This window comes from Electrona antarctica, assembly GCF_951216825.1.
Source record: "Electrona antarctica genome assembly, chromosome: 8".
Lineage (NCBI taxonomy): Eukaryota > Metazoa > Chordata > Actinopteri > Myctophiformes > Myctophidae > Electrona > Electrona antarctica.
Genome location: NC_136789.1, coordinates 12,222,475 through 12,243,722, shown reverse-complemented (window position 1 = coordinate 12,243,722; position 21,248 = coordinate 12,222,475). Strand labels below are relative to the sequence as shown.

Genomic DNA, 21,248 nt, shown 5'->3' with positions numbered 1-21,248 from the left:
GCCAACCAGGTTAAAAAACAAACAAACAAAAAGGATAAGGACATTAAAAGATAAGGAATGGTCCCCAAAAAATAAATAAATAAACACACCGGGTTAACCTGTGAAGGTTTCCTACACCTGTATTAAAGATCCATGTACAGCTAAATTTGTGCCAAGACCCCCTGCTGTTCAATTTGTTAATCTGTTTCAACAACTTCATTAAATACATTCACCGACCTAGTTTGGAAAACTGTCATTGATTTATGGTCACATGTACAATATGCAATGACCTCATTGCACATTTTCATTCATTCATTATTATCATAGTTAAATATTGTTTTGATGGATTTTAATGAACTGGATTAAAGACAACTATCCAACTGCTACGCTTTGGTATAAAGGAGATATTTTTAATGTTCTCCCTCGTGATGATGTGCAGTCTTAAAGGCAAAGAAAGATCTGTCCTGAAGCTCTGGATAAAAGCGCTACGGTGCAGTCTATAAATTCACCATTTTCCTGGCTCCTTCTGAAAGTTCACTGCCCATTTAGTTGGTAACCTGACTGATTGACTGAAAGTCATTGGGGACACGGTGAACATGGCTTCTCATTCTTTAGCATCACTGGTGTCACCACCACCACTATGCCTGGTAAAGATATGACTTCCTCTCCTACACATTCTGTGCTTGGATCTCCTCTTCCCTCTCCCTTTTAAAGATATGCAAGTTCTCTTTTTTTTTTAAGATATTTTTTTGGCTTTTTCTGCCTTTATTGATATGTTGAAAGTAATCCGACAGGAAATGGGGAGAGAGATGGGGGGATGATACGCGGCAAAGGCAGTCGGGATTGGGAGTCTAACCCACGGCACGCCGTCAGGCAGCTGGCTCAGCAACCTACTGTAGGTGCCCAGACGGTTGAGCTAACCGCCCGGGCAATGCAAGTGCTCTTGTCTGTGGGGGGTATGTACGCCTTTGCGCTGTATGGATTATTGTGGCACTGATGGTGTTGATGGTTTGCGGAATGGGAGGCTTTTTTATTATTATTATTATTAATTTATATTTATATATATATATATATATATATATATATATATATATATATTTTGTCTTTGTCCTTCTTACGTCCCTTTTTATTCCTCCTCATTTCATTTCTTGTCTCCTTTGCTTGTATGTTATGCCATTTCTGAAAAACCAATGCAGTATTATTGAAAGAAAATACTTAAATATAGTTTTATCATCATCACTATTATTGGGATTTGCAAACCACGCATCTAAAGGAATTAAGATATGAATAACGTATCTCTGGGGTTATCATGAAAGAACACATTACCATCCACTTTAATGAGTTCAGAGTGTCAGATCTCAGATGTGCTCATTAATGGTGAATTGAAATAATGGGGAGAAAGTGCTCCCAAACAAAACCAAGGGGAAATAAAATAAAACACAGAATAAATTGAAATAAGGTTGGTTTATTAGTCGTAGTTGCATTCTGAGCCTTATTCTTTTATTCCTTAGTAGCCAATCATTTTACCCCTCTTCCACCCCAATTTTTGTCGTTATGCCAATAAATGCCTAACCATGTCACTTACTGTTGTACCTTACTAGCCCAGCTGCCAGTGAGGAGCCCCCACCGGGACAATAGGGACTTTAAGCAACGACTGTTTTCAGGACGGCTCCGCTAGGCGGAAGTACGGGAGCTGTGACGCAATCGCCGTAGCTGTCAAAATCGTTAAGCAAACAGCCGTCGGCGACGGCGACATTGGTTTCAATGGTGACGCGTCTACGTATGCAGCATGTGTCAAACGTTTTTTTTAAACACCCCGTTGCTAACTTGCCGATATTGCTTAATTATTACATGCACTGGACATGATCAGCAGTGTAAAGAGGAGGGTGCTGGAGCAATCTGTGTTATTCTAAAACCGTTTTAATAAACATGGTTAATTTGCTTAATTATTACATGCACTGGACATGATCAGCAGTGTAAAGAGGAGGGTGCTGGAGCAATCTGTGTTATTCTAAAACCGTTTTAATAAACATGGTTAATATGACGTAGTGTTATTTCTTCATTCAGAGCATGCCAACACATTACACAGCATAAGAGAGGTGATGGAGCAATCGGTGTAAATGTATGACAGCTATAATTTCAATAAACATGGTTATAACATGGCGTTGTAGACACTACGTGTAAGTGTAGGTTCTCTCCTAGTAGAAAGGGCTGCGACGGAGAGCAGGTTTATGTATCGAGCACTGATTCATTTCCGGTTGCCGGAGCAGACTGCTGTAGCCGTCGTTGCTTAAAGTCGCTATTGTAGAGCCTCCGTCCTACTCCACCCACCCAACAGAGATGTAGGAGAGTAGAAGTATCAATAAATGAAAATAATTGAAATATTAAAATACTGAATATTGAAGTATTTGAGTAAACATACTTAGTTACTCTCCACCTCAGTTCTACCCCCGGCCAGGAGAAACGTATCACTGTAGTGCAACGAGCAATTCCCATGTTTCTGTTCTAATATAAAATGACTTAGTATCTTCTGTACATAACTGGATTTGACAATGATGGATTACATCTGTGAGTCTGCGTTGGTGGAGTTACAAACCGAATGGAATGGGCTGGAACGTGGCGGTGCCAAAACAAACAATACATTTACCATATACTGTAGCTTCCTGTTGGCAATTACCCAAATGATACTGAAAGTATCTTTCAGATGTCATGTGCTTTCCGTTTGTTTGTTTGTTTGTGTTTGTTTGTTTACTTTGGAAAGAAACAATGTTATTCCATCCTCTTATGCATGTTGTCTTCTTTTATTTTCTTGCATATTTGTTTACCTTTGGCTTTCTTTTTAAATGTTTCTTTTTCTCTTTTTCTTCCTCCACCCTATTTTCTTGCATGCTTTCATCCTGTCTGTGTGTCGCTGCGTTATCTGTATGGGACAACAGCTCCCTATCCCCAGATACAAGAAGGTAAGGCACTCAGATAACCTTTTGGATCCCAGCCAATCCCAACTCGTCAATACTTAGCAACCCCAACAAATCAACAACCAAGCCCAATATCCTAATGCAAATTTCAAACCTGTCTTCTGTCCTCTTCCTTTATCTGCCATATAAACACTGGTCTTCTGTCCTCTTCCTTTATCTGCCATATAAACACTGGTCTTCTGTCCTCTTCCTTTATCTGCCATATAAACACTGGTCTTCTGTCCTCTTCCTTTATCTGCCATATAAAAACCTGTCTTCTGTCCTCTTCCTTTATCTGCCATATAAAAACCTGTCTTCTGTCCTCTTCCTTTATCTGCAATATAAAAACCTGTCTTCTGTCCTCTTCCTTTATCTGCCATATAAAAACCTGTCTTCTGTCCTCTTCCTTTATCTGCCATATAAAAACCTGTCTTCTGTCCTCTTCCTTTATCTGCAATATAAAAACCTGTCTTCTGTCCTCTTCCTTTATCTGCCATATAAAAACCTGTCTTCTGTCCTCTTCCTTTATCTGCCATATAAAAACCTGTCTTCTGTCCTCTTCCTTTATCTGCCATATAAAAACCTGTCTTCTGTCCTCTTCCTTTATCTGCAATATAAAAACCTGTCTTCTGTCCTCTTCCTTTATCTGCCATATAAAAACCTGTCTTCTGTCCTCTTCCTTTATCTGCCATATAAAAACCCTGAAATGTAGTGTTCCCCTTTTCATCTCATTAAGCCTGTGTCCATAATATTTTGGGGATAATTAAAAACAAAAAACAACATTTCTATAAATTAAAGAATAATTTAAAGATAGCTCATCTACAAGCTCAAGATAAATTGTAAAGTATAGTATATGTTTGGGAGTCTACTTAGAATTAAGCCCTAACCACACTAAAGGGTCAAGGCGGTTTTAGCGTTGTCCCTGCAGTGTGATATGTCTTGTTGCACATTGACTCACGTTGACCCTAGTGATTCAACGCATGGAATTCAATGGCCCAAACCACACCAAAGGTTTGAGACGGTTTTAGCGTTAACTCCTTGCAACCGTTTTGACCCAAGGAGTTGCATGGTGACGGTTAGGGCTTTAGATTGTTTACTAAGCTAATACTGTATATTAGGGACAGATATGGAATCAATGAGCCATGCAGTCACTATGGATGGATTCACCAGATCTTAGGAAAACACTGTCCCTGTACCTACCTACTGTTGGTGGACTTGCTCTTCCTGTCTGGTTATAAATCTAGTGTCCCAGACTCAGAGAAGTGTATTCATTTAAAATATTGTATGAATTGAATGCAATTGTATAAAGAGCATGGGTTATTGTGTTCATTTAATTAAGTCGTATACTATATTTATTTCCTGTATGGTATAATGAGGTTGCCTTTTGTGCCACAGGACAAATCAATAATTCACCAGTCACCACTAATGGCATGACTGACATTGAGACTGATATGCATAAATGTGTCACATTGACACTCCTGAGATTCATACACAAATTCTAAATAAGCAGCCACCGCCTCAAGGTTCCAAGCTACGACGGACCAAGCCACTTGTCAACACCACCATTCAATGTTGATAAACGACATCAATGTGTTGCTTCTCTGTCATGCCTTCCTCCATCACTTCATCCCCTCACGCTAATGGCGAGCAGCCTTGACCCGAGAACCTATGTATAGACAGTTTCAAATTCAAACGGACAAACAACAACCGTTGCAGTACTGTATACAGTGCAGTACTGTATAAGTGATTTGTTATTTATTATTTGTATGCATTTTGTATGTTTCTGAGCTTGTATATCTGCTGTTTTCGGTGTGCGACACCCATTCTCTCAGCTAAGTTCAAATCAGGGCTTAACGTTACACTGAACCGGTCGATGGGAGCTAACATACAGAGGTTAGCCCAATGCTAACACAAGAAAATATTAACCAACCGACCAGCAGCATGTGTAGGGATTTGGCTCGTCGCCTAGCAACATGAGGCCGTTTGGATGAAAGCGTCTATATTGATCTCAGTTGGCCCCTTGCTGAGTTAACACCTTCTAAACCGTGACAACAGGTCAGCTCTGTCTGGATGAGAGCAGTGGGCCATCTTATCCCTTCCATTAGCTACCGCTGCTGGTGATTGATGTCTCCTGCCCCGGCTTGTCTTCGGGCCGGGGCCCCGTATGCTAATAGTGATCCATGATGTGAAAGCAAAGCCCAAAAACCACCATGGAAAATGAGCGTGCATGGTGGACAGAGCTTTGAGTTAACACACATGAAACACAGTAATACAACATTGTGTGTGTGCGCGTGCCCAATGCCCAGTATACAATCTTATATCTTATCTGTAAAATATACAAAATCAGGAAAATGTATCATTTAGTCAAATAAGGAATTCTGTTTGCTATAAGCCTTTGAAAAAAGTACTTTCATTTGTTCAACCTTTGTGCTATCAGGCATGTGTGTGTAACATCTATTTTTGTGAGCAAATGATTGGTACAGTATATTGAGATGGACTACATTATTGCCTTTAAATTAATTTAAATAAATATGTCAAAGGAAATCTTATTCATTAGAATAACTATACAATAGATACAGTACAAATGTAGGCTCTTGGGGTGCCTGGTGGCTCACAGGCTCAGTCTTTCAGTGCACAGACCATAATGATCCCTATAGCTCGAGGACCCAGGTTTGAATCTGACCGCCGATAATTCTCGCATGCCTTTCCTCTCTCTCTCTCTGCCTTTGATTTCTTGTGTCTCTGCGATATCCTGTCCAAAATGTATCATACAAAAACGTATAAATGGTAAATGGTGCATTTATATAGCGCCTTTATCCAAGGCGCTTTACATAGATTGTGCATTACATTCACCCATTCACACACACATTCATACACCGATTGCGGCGGAAGCCATGCAAGGTACCAGCCAGCACATCGGGAGCAATTTGGGGTTCAGTGTCTTGCCCAAGGACACTTCGACATGTAGCCAGGAGGAGCCGGGATTCGAACCGCCGACGCATGGATCATTGGACGACCTGCTCTACCTCTTGAGCCACAGTCGCCCCGTATCATACAAATGTTCAAAATGAAACGTTGTTTCCAGTTGTAAAGTTGTATTTCAAAATGCACTGCCCATGCACCCCCCAAGCCATGCTAACCACCTAGTAATTTCCTTCAAATCAGGCTGTGGAACATCATCGTTTCTGATATAATTTAGATAGGTTCTTCAAAGCATTTCAATGGCTTGCTGACAGGAAGTTATTACACAGTGAAATATGGAGTGTTAATCTAGCTCTGAGAGTGTAAAAATGGGTCCATTTGGTTCCATGTGAACACTCTCAGAGTTACATTAACCCATTAAGACTGGGAACGCATCTGTGTCACCTATAGCTTTTAACCTGTTGAAAAATAGCAGATCTACAAGCTCATAGCGCAGTACTTGGTGCCGCACTATGAGCTTGTAGATCTGTGGCACAAATCTTTGAATATATATTATTTCGCAGGAAACATTTTTAACTCGTATCTTTGCTTCTGGGAGGTCCCTGGAACATCATATTTTGAGATGGAGGTCGACGGCCAAATACAGATGATTCTGGGGGTCCTTGATATGTAAATGTAAACCCCTGATACGTTTTTCAGAATACTATCACGATTTAGAAGATATTTTGTAGAATCTGGTCTCAAGTCTTAATGGGTTAACACTGTGGACTTTGCCGTGTAGGAATAAGTAAGATATGGGTACACGGACGCATGATACCCATCTGTCGCTCAGGATGATCATTATCTCTCCTCCCCCGGTAATTATGATCAACCGGGTATTCACACGATGCTTGTGCAATCAGTGGCATGACACAGCTGTCTGTGCCTTCCATTTCAACCCTCTAATAAAGTAACACTGCTTACAGCTCAAGTGTCGGCCGCAATAATCAGCAACAGATAAGGGAGATGCAGATAATCAATGGACATCAATCATCTATCTTTTGACGCCATCTCAGCGAGCGGGGGTCGTGTGGTCCAAAATGTTCTAAATGTCTTTGGCCATTTAAAGCCTTTGTTAGGCGGTAGGAGGCAGGGTCACGTGTTGGACCTGGTTTCCAGGAGAAAGAGGGATCTACAAGATAGATCTAGTTGTACTGTAATTATGTTGCTTTCAGTGCTGATTAACTTAGTAGTTGGGGAATATCTGATACTTCCGTGACCGTGGAGAGCAAAGGTCCGTTTCTCAGTGGATTTATCATCTATGAAGGTTAAAAAAACAAATTGAGATGGCTCCATAGCCGTCTCAATTGGTTTTTTTAACCTTTTTAGCCCAAGGAGTTTTTTTTTTGTGAAAAACTAATGCTTGGAATGGATTCAGAATCATGAAAACCCCTAGTTTGACACGCCACATGCTGTTTAAATCAGGCCTCCCGACCCCCAATATAAATTGACTGCTACAATAACCTTAATAATAGAGACAATACGCCATAAATAAATACTGAAACCAGATAATCATTAGGGAAGGTGTATGCATGTATTATGTGTACTATAATACTATCATTTCCATTTTCCATTCAGTTGCAAAAGATTTTTAAATAATTTGGGGACCCCCCAAAATAATTTGGCGACCCCCCGAGGGGTTGCGAACCACAGGTTGAGAACCCCTGGCTTAAAGCATAATGAAATTTTGACATTTTTGCCTTATTGTGCTGTATTAAACAGGTTGTTAATGGTGGTCATATGGATTTGGGGCTCTCACACATTTTACCCGCATTTTTGCAAGTGGCATGGGGGCTCAATTTATTTTTTAACCTTAATAGATGATAAATCCACTGAGAAATGGACCTTTGCTCTCCGCGGTCACGGAAGTATCAGATATTACCCAACTATAGTATCTTCATCTGAATGATGACGATTATGTGGGTAGAATCAGGAGCTGCAACTTCTTCCGATAGTAGAGCTGAACGAAACAGATTTACTGTATGTAGTTCAAAAGTATCTGTAATCGGCAAAGTCTGTCAATTCATTGTGTCAGTTACCTTTTTATCATCAGTCAATCAAAGGTTACAATTTGAAATGGAAGTGTCAGGTTTTCACTGCACATCCCACTTCTTTAGCGAGATCATTGAAGGGTTTCTGGTAGAGAGAAAGGGGGGGAGGGGGGGGGGGGGGCTTGAGGGGTGATTAACCCACATGATGTATTTATTACCAATCTACTGTAATTAAACAGTCAATGTCTACATATCTTATTCAAATGGATAGCCTTGTGATTCATTTTGTTTTCTGCCAGTGTTGCTGTCCATGGTGCTGAACGGCCTTGTTTGCTTGTATGGATTCTCCCCTCTCAGGCCAATACACTAGGCCTATCAAATTGTCTAGGCAACACATCAAACATGCAGACAAACAACAACACAACAATCTTAAGTGTCTTATTTTCTCTGCAAGCAGTCGGTGCTGCTCAAACCACTATACAACATTCAGTGAAGTCTAGGCATCAAACAAGTAGTCTACAGTACATGCACGCTATACAAATATAGATTTAGCCACCCAGGATTTTCCCTGCTCTTCAGTAATAGCCCCCAAACATCACTTCAATCATTGTGTACTTAGTTGACCCCCAGGGGACTATACTCCCACTCTATAGAGCGTTGCAGTCCCGCCCCCTACCAGGGCCTAGGAAATGATTCTCTGTTCATTTTCCTCAGACTTTTCAAATAGTATTTATTTTAATACCTTTTAAGCCTCGTACAAAGCCAACTCTTGTCGTGACAAATCATGACAACAAACAATTTTTGCTATGCCCTATCTCTTCACCGAAAATAGCGAATCTAGATGTTATTTTTTGTCGGATGTTCGAAATTTTTCACTGAATGGCTGCCATTTAGGAATGGTTCACGTGAGCTCTTCGGTGGGAAATGGGAGAGCAGTGCGACGCGTTGTGAGCTTGTAGATCTGCTATTTAATCATATCAGTCTTAACAGGCCACTTAAGTCCCCTAACCTCATATCAGTCTTAACCGGCCACGTAGTCAGTTGACAACGCATGTCATCCCTGGTAGCTGTGATTAACTGCACAGAATGCAGCCTACTGAGATCTTGGTACCGGTAGGTCAGTAGATTGGCTACGGAGAGCATTCAATGCTCTTTTATGTTTCTATGTTTTGATGGCATTCGAAACAGGTGTAGCGCAGGAGTAATTGGGCGCTGATGATCGGTCTAGTAGTTTGTAAGATTAGCTCATTACACAAAAGGTATGCTCAGGCATGCGTCCTCACCTTACCCTTTTTGCTACTAGGGTTACTACTTATCTGTACTTGTTCTCTACACTTATATTACCTGGATCTTTGTTTCATCCTCACTGCAGTGCTGCTAGACCAGTGAATTTCCCTCAGGATTAATACGATCTATCTCATCCTATCCTACACAGACAATTGCTGGAACAAGGATCAAAATCTTTTCTTGAATTATTTCTTTCAGGGCCAAGGTTTTGATTTTTACAAACCGCATTTATTTATTTTATTTCTTATTTTATTTTTTCAAAGCTCAGACATGAAGCAGTAACCTAATTTACGCTATTGAAAGATTGTCTTTGTGACTCTTCCCCTTTAACTGAAATCAAACTGCTGTGGTTTATCCATTCATTGGGTAACTCTGCCTCCAACTGCCTGTTAAAGACAGCCTGCAGTTTACTGCCAGTAATTAAATAGTGAATCAGATATAGGCTTATCTAATGACAGATGCTGTCACAGAAAAGCTCATGAAAGATTGATGTACAAAGTATCCAGTAATCTGGGATTGTGTCTGGTTATCACATTAAAACACGTCAAGCTAAAACAATGTTTTTTAGATGTGTTTGAAGCGCTTCGCTTACCGTTTTGAAAAACCATTTAGCCTTAATTTGACTGTTATTGGAAAAGTAACTTTCATCCCTCTCATTAGGGAACCATGCGGGTGTCTTCTACAGAGTAAGATCCATTTAATCTAGTGCCAACTAAAGATGATTCTTGATTCAGATCCTGCCAGACTGATACAGGATAGCAGCCATTATTTGACTCTTTCGATTTTCTACAACTTTCAACCTGGCGTCCATATTTTTGGCAAGAATCCATCTGCAACAGATTGCAGATTGTATTTGAACTTAAATAAAGTTATTTTCATTATAATTTGTTTGCTTTTTGACATGCCCAGAAAAGAGATGCTAGGGTTCATGTGTTTGATGTCCAACTCAAGGGCAGCATGATGGTAGCAGCTGAGAGAGAGTACGACAATTCTCACTGACATTCCCCGCTGTGATGTCCTCAGCCAATCCTGGAATTTAAATGGGACTTCCAGGTCACAAGGCCTTTTTACTTTTTCTGTAACATCTTAGCTACCATTTCTTCCAGATGTTTTGACGGTGTCATTGTTGGATTTGTTTCAATAGAACCACTACATCATGAATGTTAGAGGTGGCATGAAAGGAAAAGATCAAGGGACCATTTTCATTTCTGAACTTGAGCATAACTAGATAATCTCAAATGTAACCATGTAAAATCGCAGACTATGTTTAGACTATAAACTGAATGTATCATTTATATTACTGCCAACAATTTAGTTATACAATTATTTATGTTTTGGAATAATTACCTGATTAAGCATTTTGTATTCAAACTGGTGATAAACCCACCGTAAGCACACACATTTACTTTGACATTAAGTATAGTACCGACGAAGGTCCCAGGCCCGAAACATTTGCTAATTTTATGCACCCTTCACGTTGAGTACAAAGCACTTCTTAGTCTCCGTCTAAAGAGTCTTCCTTAATAGTTTATGCAGCCAGCGAGTCTTGTTCTGCAAGTTTTCCATTAAGTCGTCATATACTTGGACTATTGGACTATTTTCAGCTACAATTCTCAGATCGATCTATGCTTAGACAGTAGACACAACAATTACGTAACATTGCCCCAAATAAATAAAAGGTGAAGTAAGGTTCACTGTGTTACCTATCTGAAGCAGGTTACACGCCTCTGTGAGATCATTTTCATACTGAAATGAATAAAGATCAATGGCTTTCTGGAATGTAGGAAAGATTTTATTTGAAAATGGAACAAGACAGGGTATGATAACAGTGTGGCTCCCATGTGGCTCTTGGACTTCACGTGACCAGTCTATGACATTATTGCGACCAAAGGTCGCAGTTAACTATGGAATCGTGGATTTCCCGTCAATGTGTCGGGCACCAGTGTGTGTCGGGCACCATATACAGTATGGTGCCCACTGCCCAGGTCTCGTGACATCAGAGATGTAGATGTGGAGACCCTGATTGTCATTGTAAATGCGACCTGCTGTTGCAGTTAAGCCCATATATGGAGATCCCTAATGTCATCAATATTGGCCAGCAACTCTACATCTGACCTCAAACCTCAAACCCTTAGATATCCATATATGGATATATGTCAGAACCTGTTCTGACATTCCATATGTTGATCCTTCCCCATCCATCCTTCCTCTTCGATGTCTCCCTTTTGACTGATACCTGTCCATTCAACTCTAGACGGGCCTGCCCCAAAGTTATTAGTGCAGCCGCGCCCGGCAGCCGGCAAAAGCCGACTAAAATGTATTTTGGCAGGCCTTGATGGCGTCGTAATGGGAATAGCCGGTCTGCAAGCTTGTAGATCTGCTATTTTCAGAGCACAACACCAGAGTACACCCAAACATAAAATGTCTCCACTAGCCCCTCCCTAACATTTTAGTCTATTTTTTATTTGTTGACGAAATTGTCAATATATTTAGTTTTAGTCTTAGTCATCAACGAAATCAACACTGCAGTGACGTGACTTAATCATTCTGTTTTTATGCTCGTCTTCTACAGGGGCTCAAGCCGATGGATCACAATGGGCTCTCAGATCCATATGTCAAGTTGCACCTTCTGCCCGGGGCCAGCAAGGTATGTGCAGTACAGTATATCCATTAGTCCTACGTGATACAAATCTGAAAAAAGAATAATCCATTCATTATGTTTCTGTACATCCACCTTCTCTGTATCTCTCAGGCAGACCTTTCCCTGGCCTAAATAATGAATAGTGGAATCCCCAGTTTCATGTCATTGTTCGACCTAGAATCGCTCAGATGCGTTTCCTCCGCAGAGGTCTCCCATTCGACCGGGACAGTCGCCTTCCCCTCTTCCCCTCTCGTTTTATTGCTTTGGCAGTGTATTCTGGCACATATACACGACACGTACGGCTGCACAGGCTGTTGTTTTCCGAGCTCCACTAACTGTCAAACCAAAACCACTATCCTGCAATGACACAGAGAAGATGGACTAGTGTAGCTGATGTTATATATGTGCGTGCATGCATGCGTGCATGCATGCGTGCATGCATTGCGTGCGTGTTTGTATGTATGTGCCTTTCATACAATACATTGATATTTGGCCCTATTTTGGGGAAACGGCTGAACCTGAATACACTTTTGGAATGTTTGGTACTGGAGAAGTGGCACAGTGCATGGGGAGATGAGTTGGTTAGGCTGAATATATCAGTGTGTTGTAGATGGATTAAGACATGGCCAGTCAAATAATGCCCACTTTATATTACCTTTAAGAGCAGTGCATTGAAGTGCAACATGGAATAAAAGACTCACTTCTCTCGAGAGAAGTGAGAACTGATGTCCTTGTGTGGGAGTTGTCAACAATGACTCTAAGGCCACTCAAACAGACTGCCAAGATTTCTCGAGAGAAAATAATAAATGCCTTTAATATGTCTGGCACTGGACCATTGCGGCAGACTTGCTTCGAAGTCTGCCGATGTGCCAAATAGAATAGAATAGAATGTATAGTGTAATAGCAGTATGTGTAATACGCTGAAATAATACGTTTTGTTGGACACACATGGATAACATTTAGAAGTGACTATGACTAATGGACTGACCAAAGGACACACTTTGTGTTGTGACCCTACACGGTTATATACTGTCGCTGCCGTTCTTATTTTCTTATTGCCATTATTTCTTGCTATTGTATATTAATGCTGCTAATCTATATTATTCTTTGTTGCTGTTTATTATTCCTGCTGCAAAGTTGAGGAAGCAAAACCTAACAATTTACTTACAACAAAAAGCCTTAAAATGTTATTTCTTTTGAAAATATGATATACTTAAAGGACCACATGTGTGTGTGTGGTCCCTAATGTTCATGAAAAAATACCACAATTTTGTTATACTCTCATAGGAGGGCTGTGGGCAGTTCAGAAACCCGTACACCAGTGACATCATTGATAGGCAGATTCTGTTTTAAACAAGATTTAAAAAAATATTTTTTTAATATGGCTTCCATTATCACATTGCAACTTTTCAGGAATAGAAAGCCTGCAGTTTCTATTAGCTTGGATTCCCCATCGATATTTGTGCAATAATGATGTTCTTGAAAAGTTTATTCATTCTGTCCGTTGTGTACCAGGATACATATTTCACTACCAACATAAAGTCATGTTTAACTTTCCCATTATGCAATTTCAAGGTTGTTAACTGATCAAGACAGTTTGTATGACAGTGTTTACTTGCCATCTCCTGGCCTCAAAGTGCTATCAATTGACAATATAATTGATCTGCTCCCTCAGTCTGCTTCTTTCCCTGCTGCCAGCAATCCACTTAGCAGCTGCCAAGAAATGCCAATGAAATAAGCAAGGTGTCCGGCGTGTCCGCCAACAGTTTCTCTCCTCTCCTTGAAATCTTTTTGCCACATGTGTGTTCTGGGGTCGGCATGAACATAATTGTATGGACTTCATGTACTTACAAATTACTCAATAAATGTTGTGGGATAATATTATACGGGAGAGAGGGCGTAGAATACGCACATCGACAGGTGGGTGCTGGACTGCTGGCCTAAAGAGACTTCTGGTTACAGATGGATGGAGCACAGATGAAGATCCACAGGATCGAAATGTCAGACGAATAATAAATATGTATTTTTTGTACCTAATATGGTATGCAGGCTCCATCCATCTGTAACCTATATTATATACCCCATAATATTTTATGATATGCCATGTCCTTGCGATTACTTCCCTTTCATGATCTCTAGCAGTGATGTTACACAGTAATGGTGTGTGTAACATGCCGAGCACTAGCTCAGGAGCGGCGGTCTCAAGGTTCTCGGTTAGATCCCCGGCTCCATGTCGAGGTGCCCTTGAGCAAGACTATGAACCCCTGAATGACACGCCTGGTTGCCTCCATCATGCACGTGTGAATGAGTGAATGTAACGCACTTTGGATAAAAGCGGACCATTAAATGGTTTGCATTTTTCATCTGCTTTTTAATCAGGTCTGTGTCCTTGACTCCTTGTACGGTATATGCTTATTGTGTGTGCATGTCTGAATTTGCATGCACACGCAGTACCGTTCCTATGAGAGTGAAATACTGATTGAGAGATAAACAATCTGAGAGAGCCTTGTTATCTGGAACACGTCCATCAGTCTAGCAAATCATCACACCAGCTAATTGATTAAATTCAACAGAATCAGATCTTCTTCACCACATACAACAGCACAATGTAATTATCATCTTGCACCGTTTAATAAGTGTGCCCCAAGGATATACCTACCTTGAAAATACTCTCCCCAGACAGCTACACACTATTTTTCATCATCATCATCATTGCTGAATTATAATTGATACAGTGATCATGCAAATACAATATTCTACACCAGCAGCTCTGGCATTAGGCTTGAATATTTATGGAGGCATTTCCTGCAAATCATCTAACCAAGCTAGAGTTTATTTTTGTCTCGCTGATACGTAAATTGAAGATCATGATGAACAACACATTGAATACATGCAGAGAATCCTGGTCGATTTAACAGGCAACCGTTTTTAACATTTCACTTTACAATATGTCTCCTAGGCCAACAAGCTCAGAACCAAGACCCTGCGTAACACTCTCAACCCCGTCTGGAGTGAGACCCTGACCTACTATGGGATCACTGATGAGGATATGGTCCGCAAAACACTCAGGTACAGTGACGCCCATTATGCATTTTAACTCCACTTATCATCAACATATTTGGTTACAGCCTTTACCACTATTTATAAGCAATACAGTGAATATATTATGCTTAGGGCCCAGGGAGGAACGGAAGGAAGGATTTAAACGAAAATGGCACCAAACCCCATTCATCCAGTAGGTGACGGTCCATAGTCTGGCAAAATTAACTGATATCATAAAATTAGTGTATGACAAAAGGGTTTTATTCAAAAACCTGGGCCGTTTCCGTTTACCAAATGTAATTCACAATATGTGTAGTGAAGGGCAAAGCCAAATGTGACTCTGTGATGCCCCATTGATCAGATAGCAGATGGGAAGCCCTGTGTCATCTAATCTCAAACTGAATTAGTATATTGTTTGGATGGTTGCTGGTGAGATACATCTGTTTCCTTGACAACATCTGAGAGTCAGACAGCTACATGGAAAACAACCACTCCTCATTCTGAAATAAATGCTTCATTGTCTTTTCTGGTCATGTCAACCCAGTGGCTCAGTCATGACAATAGACCTAGAATGTGCTTCTCGTTTCGAACAAGGCCTTATCTCTGGTGATGAAATCAGGCAATGCAATTATGTGTCATTAGTTTGTTGGCAATGTATTCTAGTAACATATGGTGGGCTTTCTGCAGTCAATGGATATTAGTTTGTTGTGTCCATACAACCTGTTGGGAGACTGGAGGGACCAGCAATGCATGTCCTCTCATTATCATAGCTGATAGTTTTATTAGTGGGGTTATTAGCCGGCCATTTTATTTATTTTGTTTCACTGATTTGTTTTATTAGAAAAAGTGTATATATGCAAATGCAGGTAGAGTAACAAACATTAAACCCTGGTGTAGGGGGAAAAACACAATACATTGCTGTGAGCTTGTAGATCATCCATGTTGTATTATTTTCATCGTACAAGAAATAAAGTATAATGTCAACATAATTACTTGTCATACAGTAGTTCTTCTGAATGGGACTAGTCTACGCTGCATCAAAACAATCTCGTCATTCCCCCAAGAGTTCTAGGCATGTCACAGTAAGCTGGAAAGCTTGAAACTGACGGAGGATGCATTAGCAACAGGCAAACAATGTCTGAAGTGCACATAATGTGCAGTGTAAAATAAACACACTGCATGACTGACTGCACTAAATAATGACACTAGGATGCTCCGCAGCCTCCGTTCACTCTGGAATGTAGAGTAGACTACTGTTTCACAATGGTCTACACACAACCAGAGGTCCGGGCCCCCCTTGAGGGGAGAGGCTCGAAGCCGTATCTGTTTGGAAGTAGTCTAAATTTGACACGTGTTGCACCAAATCATAACATGCTTTCATCCACAGGACGTCATTCCTATTTTGGGCATGTCATTAGATTGCCAAATCTAATGTGCGTGCGTGCGTGCGTGCGTGCGTGCGTTCGTGCGTGCGTGCGTGCGTGCATGCGTGCGTGCGTGCGTGCGTGCGTGCGTGCGTGCAGGGTTTCAGCTTTTGTAAGAAGGGGGGATCAAAGGCAAAACGCATGGGAAACACTGGTCTAGAGACTATACACTGAGGGGCTGCCTTCACGAGGACGTCGCGGGCTGTTCCCCGCCTAAGTTTTGTGAACGATATAAAACTTACTGAGTCTACATTGCGGTTATGTTAATTATGTACGACGTCCACTCGAGACCGGTAAACTGCTTCGTTTTCAAGATAAAGATGCAGTACACATGGCTGGCCTGCAGATGGCCACAAAAAAAAAGAAAAAGCTTATTCTAAAGGCTATATGAAAGCGTTGGTATTTCACACAGGTGTTGCCAAATAACTAATTATCTTGATCAGATGCGCATATGCGTCATATCAATTTAATGAGCAGAGCAGTGCTGCTTCTCTCTCTGAGTCTGCACACACTGACTGACCAGCTAAAGTGTATGCCATTGCCTACTAAAGATTTATAGACATTATGTGCAAATATAAAATAGCTGTGATACTTATATGTAAGTGGTTATGGTGAAATAAACCATTAACACTGGTTAGTTTGGAGGGGCGAGGGGACTATGACATCACCGTTTCAGCAAATTAGGCGGCATTCGCTGTACACACGGAGACGTGAAAGTCGCGTCTCCAAACTTTCCCACTCTGGAAGGTAGTTTCAAAATTAGCCGTTAAAGTCCCCCAAAACGCCGTCTCCGTGTGACAAAAAGGGTAGATCGGCTAATTACTTGCCCCAGAAACACCGAATACGTCCTCGTCTGTACAGGCCCTGAGTCAACCCTGGGAGAGGGAATTATATTGATTTTACTGACGCTTATGTAAATTGCACACTAGCATTGACCTGCGTACTGTACTGCTGTCTGTCTCTCTCTATTTCAGCAGAGGAATCATAAACTATGCAATATGATTTCATATCAAAGTAGAAAAGTGCACAGATTTCCAGGCTGGAAAACATTTCAAAATTTGGACACATACAAACTTACAGGCAATATTAAAATGAAAATAGATAGAAACCACAAAGTGAAATGAAATACTGTACTAATAGATATATAGATAGATATATTTATAGATATTATATTATAGATATTATAATTGTGGCACACCATCTTTAACTTCCTTCACACAGTGTCTTTTCATGAATGTATCAAAACATTCCTATGATACCACACAACTCCTATTCACCAGATCTTGCGTAAGATTCCCTTATCATCTTTTTCTGTTCCCAAAAAATGCAAGCTGAAAGAAAGGAGATTTGATGACAGACCAACCAAACAACCCTAATAATGTGTTGGTAGACCTTACACCGGGGAGTCAAACTGCATGATTTGAGGTTTTCACGTACATCTATTATCTAGCTGTGTGTGGCAGGTGCTCTCTCTCTCTCTCTCTCTCTCTCGCCTGCCTCTGCTGCACTGGCAAAGCTGCTGCTGTGTGTGTGTGTGTGTGTGTGTGTGTGTGTGTGTGTGTGTGTGTGTGTGTGTGTGTGTGGAGAGAGCATCAAAGATTTTTACAGTTGATTAAAACAAAGTGAAGTTTTTTATTTTTATTGCATTCTCTATAAAGCATAAACTAATCTGAAATTGCACATTGGCATAGGCAGGGGCCAATGAAGCAGGTTTTTCAATCTTCCCAAATTGAAGCTGTTTATTTGCATTTTTGGCTAATCTGAGGGTATCCGAACATCTGGCCTATTGAAAGAGCAGACTATGGGTCGTGGGACTTCGAACAGAGAATGTAACAGACAAAATGCATAGTTAAATAAACATGGTCTGGAATTACCTTTTGATCAGTCCTTTTTCTGAAAATGAATTTTTCTATTGACTCATATGGTATGTACTACTTTTGATATTTTAATAGGCCTTTCATATCAAAGTGTAAGGTTTTATTTATTGCTATATTAATAATAATACCTCGTGTGCAGCTGAAAAATAGTGTAAGAGCCATTACGGCTGTGCTCATTGCTATGGCAGTGAATATCTGGACTACTGGACAATTTCCCCCAGCTGGATAGCTGAGAATGCATATATTTGGTAAACGTCCCCCAGCTGGATAGCTGAAAAGCATTTCAGCCGACTTACTTTAACGAGCCACTGTACAATTTGTATTATGGGCCAAATGATAGCCAGCATGAGTTCCATCGCAGACAAGAGCCCCAGACTATCCATAAGAAGAGGGCACCCACAGAGCCCCAGACTATCCATAAGCAGAGGGCACCCACAGAGCCCCAGACTATCCATAAGCAGAGGGCACCCACAGAGCCCCAGACTATCCATAAGCAGAGGGCACCCACAGAGCCCCAGACTATCCATAAGCAGAGGGCACCCACAGAGCCCCAGACTATCCATAAGCAGAGGGCACCCACAGAGCCCCAGACTATACATAAGCAGAGGGCACCCACAGAGCCCCAGACTATCTATATTCCATAAGGGCACCCACAGAGCCCCAGACTCTCCATAAGCAGAGGGCACCCACAGAGCCCCAGGCTCTCCATAAAGGGCACCCACAGAGCCCCAGGCTCTCCATAAGGGCACCCACAGAGCCCCAGACTCCCCATAAGCAGAGGGCACCCACAGAGCCCCAGACTCTCCATAAGCAGAGGGCACCCACAGAGCCCCAGACTCTCCATAAGGGCACCCACAGAGCCCCAGACTCTCCATAAGCAGAGGGCACCCACAGAGCCCCAGACTCTACATAAGCAGAGGGCACCCACAGAGCCCCAGACTCTCCATAAGCAGAGGGCACCCACAGAGCCCCAGACTCTCCATAAGGGCACCCACAGAGCCCCAGACTCTCCATAAGCAGAGGGCACCCACAGAGCCCCAGACTCTCCATAAGGGCACCCACAGAGCCCCAGACTCTCCATAAGCAGAGGGCACCCACAGAGCCCCAGACTCTCCATAAGCAGAGGGCACCCACAGAGCCCCAGACTCTCCATAAGGGCACCCACAGAGCCCCAGACTCTCCATAAGGGCACCCACAGAGCCCCAGACTCTCCATAAGGGCACCCACAGACTGCATCAGCTTGCTGGCAAAAGCTGAAACCACCCGCATGTGGTTGCTTGATTAGCTGCTGTTAAGGGGGCGTAAAAAGACCTCTGATTTTTTTGAGGGGCGCTATAAACAGCTACAGTATAGTGTAGATTCTGTCTGAACACAAACATTAAATGCCATTGACAATGAATGGAGAATATACATCATATGTGTCTGAGCAAATCGGCTAGGTATGTCGGTGGCCACCCTTGGCCAATAAGGGACCACCATTCTTGATGATGATAGGGTGTGTAGGATGGGTGACAAATTCCAAATGTACTTTGTCAATGAATTTAGCTTTCCCTTCCATTCTGTCATAAACTATAGTAAAACCAAACCAAAACAGGGCGGTGGGTCAGGGGGTAGAGTGGCTGGATGGTAACTGCAAGGTTGCCAGTTCGAACCCGGGCTCCCCCAGAGTTGGTGTCAAAGTATATATTTCTAAAACTATGAAACATTTCAAAGATTTCTTTTCAGGCAAACATGTCCACCGTAAGATGAACCTAAATAGGTTTGAATGGGGTTTCTAGGTGTAAGTATGTAGGACAAGTAGCATGCCAAAGTTTGTGTAATTGCCATTGAGAATGCATTGGGCGTTTAAGTTAAATACGGGGGGGGGGGGGGGACATATTTTGACAGCAGAAACTGCCTGTCATAATTTCCCTATTCCAAAGCCCCCCCAGGTACATTATATATTTAAACTATTTTCAGCAATGGTACACTTATTTTTTCAGTGGGTAGATCTTGTTGAGCTGGTCATTTTGAAAGTAGATCTCACGTCATAAATGTGTGGGCACCCCTGATGTAGGACTAGTAGCATGCCAAAGTTTGTGCTATTGCCATTGAGAATGCATTGGGCATTTAAGTTAAATAACTCAGAAACTACAAATCATTTCAAAGTAAAAAGTTCCAGCATTTGTCTTCACAGTAAGCTGAATTATAAAATGTGTGAATGGAGTTTCTAGGTGAAAGTGATTTTTTGACGTGCCATAGAGCTGCCATTGAGCCCCATTATAAATTTATCAAATTTGAAAGCACTATGGCCCTCATTTATCAACCGTGCGTACGCCAAAATATGGGTGTACGCCGAAATTACCGCAATGTTCGGCATTTACGATTTGCGCCAAAGTTTGAAATTGATCGTGTGCCAAGATAGAAATCACGTCTGGTCGGGAGCTGTCGTACGCTTTGTCCTCACCTGTTTTTCTGTCGTAGAACAGCGGAGCAGCATTGTTTGACCAGCTGAGAGGCTGTCACAGGCATCTAAACATATGTAGGCTATTCACTCCTAAAATGTTTATATAAAACTGTATAGGTATGGGCTAAATGTAAAAAAAAAAGTAAAAGAATACATCAACGATGTGTCTTTGTGTCATATGAAATTAGGAGATTTCCAACTTTACAAGCAAGCAATTAAAATCGCGCAATTAAAAACAATGTTGCAAAGTATGCTAAGCCATTTAAACAGTGTTTTGCATGAGCTCATACATGCGAGGATTTGGGCTGACATATTTGTGCTGAAATATTTCCATGACGGGACGTTGGAGAGTACTATAGTGCAGTGGTGCAGCTGCGGAGAGTCCCAACGTGGGTAGCCTACTGTAGCCTAATCTACAGCAGGCCGATGTCTTTCTGGAGTTACGGTATGTGCAATCTCCTCCTCATTTAATAAACCAGACGCGTCGCTCGAATGCCAAATGTACTGTGCCAGCGCAAGTGGGAACCGCATCGGAGATAGGTAGACTACCCAGCCAGCCCACCACCACCACCAGTGCCAGCCACATGAGGCTATACGGTTTTGGCTGCACATTCATATATTGACAGTTGACAGCCCCCCCACTGCA

The 21,248-nt window shown here is 41.6% G+C and overlaps 1 protein-coding gene and 1 long non-coding RNA gene across 3 annotated transcripts in view; one reads left to right on the top strand and one right to left on the bottom strand.

The window, feature by feature from the left end:
• doc2b (double C2-like domains, beta) overlaps positions 1-21,248 on the top strand; it is a gene marked incomplete at its 5' end in the record, with an annotated part of 137,570 nt that overhangs the window by 84,593 nt on the left and 31,729 nt on the right. Inside the window, 3 exons of the mRNA XM_079508659.1 lie at positions 2,916-2,939; positions 11,745-11,819; positions 14,773-14,882. Of these exons, the coding sequence (XP_079364785.1) occupies positions 2,916-2,939; positions 11,745-11,819; positions 14,773-14,882 (209 nt within the window). The remainder of the gene's footprint in view (positions 1-2,915; positions 2,940-11,744; positions 11,820-14,772; positions 14,883-21,248) is intronic.
• Positions 1-21,248, bottom strand: part of LOC306928495 — a 134,528-nt gene that overhangs the window by 92,164 nt on the left and 21,116 nt on the right. The gene's annotated exons all lie outside the window — the stretch shown is intronic.